At 39.3% G+C, this 5,029-nt stretch overlaps 1 protein-coding gene across 6 annotated transcripts in view; it reads left to right on the plus strand.

Annotated features, from left to right (window-relative positions):
- OPA1 (OPA1, mitochondrial dynamin like GTPase) overlaps positions 1-5,029 on the plus strand; it is a 77,651-nt gene that overhangs the window by 6,663 nt on the left and 65,959 nt on the right. For all 6 annotated transcript variants that reach the window (XM_019532929.1, XM_019532930.1, XM_019532927.1 and 3 more), the window contains exons 2-4: positions 2,052-2,370; positions 2,693-2,789; positions 4,035-4,142. In XM_019532929.1, coding sequence (XP_019388474.1) covers positions 2,052-2,370; positions 2,693-2,789; positions 4,035-4,142 — 524 coding nt within the window. The remainder of the gene's footprint in view (positions 1-2,051; positions 2,371-2,692; positions 2,790-4,034; positions 4,143-5,029) is intronic.

Here is a 5,029-nt window from a genome sequence, read left to right on the forward strand (position 1 = left end):
TCCACATCCTTTTTGAATTGTGGAGCCCAAAACTGGATGCAGTACTCCAACTGCGGCCTCACCAAGGAGAGAATGACGTCCCAGGATTTGCTTGAGAAGCATCTATGGATACAAGCCAGCGTTTTGGTTGCTTTACTAGCCACTGCATTTTTTGGTGTTAAACACCATCAGGTTCTCATCTGCCCATTTGCTGAGCCTGTCCAGGTCAGCCTGGATCACCCACCTATCTTCTGGCGTGGATGATTTACCCCCAAGTTTGGTGCCAAGTTGTCATCGGCAAACCTGGCCAGTCCGCTTCTGACTCCAATGTCCACATCATTAATGAAGATGTTGAACAATATGGGTCCTAGGACAGAGCCTTGGGGGACCCCACTGGTCACAGGACACCATGGTGATCGACTTCCATTAACCACCACCCTCTGGGTGCGACCACAGAACCAATTTCCCAGCCAGCGGATTGTGGTGGTCCCAAGGCCACAATTGGTCAGTTTCGCCAAGAGGTGATCAGGGGATACCAGATCGAAGGCTTTTTTGATGTCAAAATATATGACATCTTTTGTCCCTTCTAGCATGCCCACATCCCCCCACATCTTAGTGTCATCTGTGAATTTGAACAGGGTGCTTTTTACCCCCTCGTCCAAGTTGCTGATGAAGATGTTGAACAGTGCGGGCCCAAGGACCGAGCCCTGGGGGTCCCATTGCCCACATCCCTCCAGGTCGAAAATTACCTGTCTACCACCACTCTCCTGGTGCAGCCCTCCAGCCAATTGGCGACCCATTTGACTGTGTAGGTGTTGACACCCCAGCCCCCTAGTTTTTTAACGAGAATGGGGTGAGAGACGGTGTCGAAGGCCTTCCTAAAGTCCAGAAAGACTACATCTACTGTGACACCTGCATCTAAGGATTTGGTGACCTGGTCATAGAAGGCCACTAGGTTGGTCTGACAGGACCTGCCTCTAATGAACCTGTGTTGGTTGCCCCTAAGCATAATTTCCCCCGCTGGCCCCTCGTGGACATGTGCCAGAATAACTCTCTCAAAAAGCTTGCCCAGAATCGAGGTAAGACTAACTAGCCTATAGTTTCCTGGGTCCTCCTTCCTCCATTTTTTGAAAATGGAAACTACGTTGTCCCTCTTCCAGTCCTCTGGCACCACAAGTGCTTGTAAAACCATGCCATGGGTCCCTCAATGACCTCAGCTAATTCCCTCAGCACTCTGGTGTGGTTATATTAAAAAGAGCAAACATTTTGCTGAGAGAGCTTAAGATTTAGAAAAATTAGTATATGATCATATGTTTAAAGGGTTTGTTATAAAGCTTATGTATCAGAAGATAGAAACTATTAGGTGCTTCAGTTTCTTACTTTTACGATGTTCTAATGCTTTTTTAGTGGAATTCTGGGTATAGCAAGTAGAAAAAACTTTATAAGGAGCATCTCTTCCTATGAAAAGACTTTTTTCTGCCCTTTGTTGAATGAAGAATCATCATAACCGTGTTCTTGGATAGACTGTTTCTTCCTGTCTAATACTTGCACATACTTGGTTATGTGTATGTACCCTAATTCACCATTTCAGCTGCAGAAATTAAATTCACAGGACAACAGATACCGTACTTTTAGCTTTGATTCTTATTTCTATCCTTCATAGTTTTACTATAAGTGATAGGTTGTTTCTGCAGTAGGCATCCCATTAAACCTAAGTGTTTTCCTGCAGTTCACCACCCCTCCTATACTGAATATGAAATGATGAAATAAGTACCACATTCTTAATATCAAGCTAATACATGAAAAGTCACTTGAAGTCAAATATGATGTTTAAAGCAGCAAAACATTATATTTGTATTAAATGAAAATGCTACCTTCCCCCTCATTGCTCATGGAACAAAACTCGCTGATTTCTAATTAGGAATTTTCCTGCTGTGGGAGGACCAATACAGTAATTTTATTTTTCACCCTCTGAAACTTCATATGCATATGTACACTGGCCTAAGTGGTCTATTGAGTAGAGCTATTGCATAATCAGAATTAACTCATTACTTTTTATCTCTGTCTTTCAGCCTCGTCTGCCAAAGTTTAGGAAATAGTGGCTATGGAATGAAAGGAAAATCACCACTGCAGAAATTGCACCTTGTTTCCCGGAGCATTCATCATCCCTGTTACCCAAGTTCAAAGTTTCAGAGACCCCCCTTAAGGATATCGGTGCAACAGTTCTCTTCTCTTAACCACCTTACCTTAAGAAAAACAAAACTTTTATATGTAAAGCATGGATACCAGCCCCATAGGAACTTTTGGCTAGCTAGAGTTGCTTCGAGGCTTCTAAAACTTCGCTATCTTGTACTAGGATCTGCTGTAGGTGGTGGCTATACAGCCAAAAAGGTATTTATCCGTAACATGTGTTTTTCAGTATTCATCAGATGCTTTTGAACGGTAGCTCTTGGTGTGATCAATAATTTGCATGCAGTAAAAAGTTCGAGGTTAGAGAGAGAGAGAAAAATTCACAGCAATTCAAATCATTAGAACAGATTTTAATGGACACTAATAGAATTGTGTTTTGAAGACTATGTAACGTAGTTCTGGGACGAAGCCAAGCCCCCAGTAAGAAAGTCAGTGGCTAGTGCAGTAGAGACAAGAACATATATTCTTTCCAGCTGATTATTTATGTATACCTTCTTATGACCTTTTTCTGTTTTTGTATTAGACTTATGATCAGTGGAAGGACATGATGCCCGATCTCAGTGACTATAAGTGGATTGTTCCTGACTTCGTATGGGATCTTGATGAATTCATTGACTTTGGTATTGCAAAAACTAAAGTGTTTTTTTGCTTACTAAAGCACATTATCCACCCAGCTCAGACTAAAGAACATAGTTCCTCAGAAACTGGCTACTTCTTGATAAAACCTCATTAGAACATTCATATTGACTGATTTTTTTTAAAAAAAAAACTTAAGTATTCAAGAGTACATTTTACCAGCGACCATGCATCTCAAGCACTCAGGGTTGAAAAGACCACATGTTTGGTAGTGATTATTCCATGAGAACGGATCACAGAATATGACTGTCATGACTCATAATTCAGTTGCACACTGTAACAGTATTTCAAGGTCATTGTTAGCCTGAAATCCAAGAAGTACACACACACATACACACACTGTCTTTGAGGTACCTCTCTAAGAACTCTTGTGCTATTATGCTTCTATTCAAAATCTCTCCTGGTTGCTTTTGTGAAAGATTTGTACAAATATAAAGACTACATGGTCAATTTGAATATACACCAAAAATGGTGAAATTACCCATTCACAAACTGCTGTTACATTCACCAAATAAACTGAAAGTTAGGGAAATACTGGTTTCTTTAATGATTCTGTCATAACTGCATTATACATCTATTCTCACTCATACTTAGAAATATATTAAATAGAAGGAACAGCCATTTAGGTTGGGAGGTATTATTTAAAAATTGTAAACACTCTTGAAGTACTCAAACATCATGGGGGTCGTGAATATACTTTAACCATAGTGGGTTGAAAATTTTCAAATAGTAATGTCATGATTAATTTATTTTAATTAACAACAGGCTTTGAATTTTACTACCACTGGAAGCTTAATATGTGCATGTTCTTATGGTACAATAAATTGTCCATTTCATAAAGTGGAAAAAACCACCAAACTTTCTTCTAAGTGGACAAAAGATAGTCAAAATAAAGGTGCATGTTAATCCAACAACATCTTCTCCAAAGGAGTTATGGACACAATGACTAGGTTTCTCCAAAGCTTTAAAGGTTCTGAAGCAATTAATTTATCAGCCTAAAGCAATTGACTTACTAGACAGCACAAAGTCTAAATAAGAGACCCGTTTTCTGCTCTAGTAAACTTTCTCAAGGTTATCAGGAATAACAAATTTATATAGGTAGCTAGAAGTATCTTTGGTCCTTATGTGACGGGTAGTTTTGTTTTAAATTTGTAAGTAGCAACTAGACCTTACAATCCCATTTATCCAAAAAGAAAATAACATCAAGCTCTTTTTATACTTTGTCTTAGAAAAACTTAACAAAGCCCTTCCTGATGCAGAAGACCTTGCCAGACTTCTTCCTGATTTTGACAAGATTGGAGAAAGCCTCAGTTCACTCAAGGGATTTTTTTCACCCGGTGAGAACAATGTTTTAGTTTTAGTTATGCAAAGATGTTTTATTTTAGAACATGATGTCACAGACACGTCTTTTTAAAAGTTAAAAGAAAAAAGCATTGTAGAAGTTGCATGTTTCTTTGTGTTGCTCATCGAACGGTCCTTTGAGTAATAGGTAAGTGCAATGTATGTTTAAAGATAAACATTCTGGTAATAAATAAATAAATAGAATTAAGATGTGAAACTGAACAGAAAGCTAAGGGCTCCTAATTAGCCTCACAGCAGATTGATTTAAAACTGTTAGTAAGATGTAGAGTCTAAAGTTAAAATATCCAATTAAGATGAGAACACAGGTTGAGCCAGTACCCTGCAGTAACATTATACTTGTAAAAGAGAAGAATGATGCTAAAAGAACATGCTTCACATGTTGGACTCAACTACTGAAAAAATATAAAGTACACTGCAAGAATTTTATCCATTCAAAATGAGTGCAGTGTTCAGTAGATGCCAGTGGGCATGTCTACACTGCCAGTTAATGCGCTTTAGGTAACACAGATTAAATCTAGTGCCACTGGGCATTTGTAAATATGCATGTGCCGCAATGCGGGGTGCTGCAGCACATCCATTTGTATAAACAGTGAAATGCATGTCAGCGCTGAGAAAATGGTGGCAGCACACTTTTGAACTAAAATGCATCAGAATTTTCAAAATGCTTGAACTTAAAAGCACGCCGCCACCATTTTCTTCAAGCTGACGCATATCTTGCCATTTATACATATGTGTGAGATGCAGTGCCAGGTGCCTCAGCTTGTGTGCTCCGCAGACTATTAATCGAGTCTGCTCTGACATGCTGGATTTTTGGTGTGTCGGAGCAGATTAAGTTGCATGTATAAAGCACCCTGTTCAAATT

Source organism: Crocodylus porosus, unplaced genomic scaffold (assembly GCF_001723895.1).
Source record: "Crocodylus porosus isolate Cpor-Errol unplaced genomic scaffold, CroPor_comp1, whole genome shotgun sequence".
Taxonomy (NCBI): Eukaryota; Metazoa; Chordata; order Crocodylia; family Crocodylidae; genus Crocodylus; species Crocodylus porosus.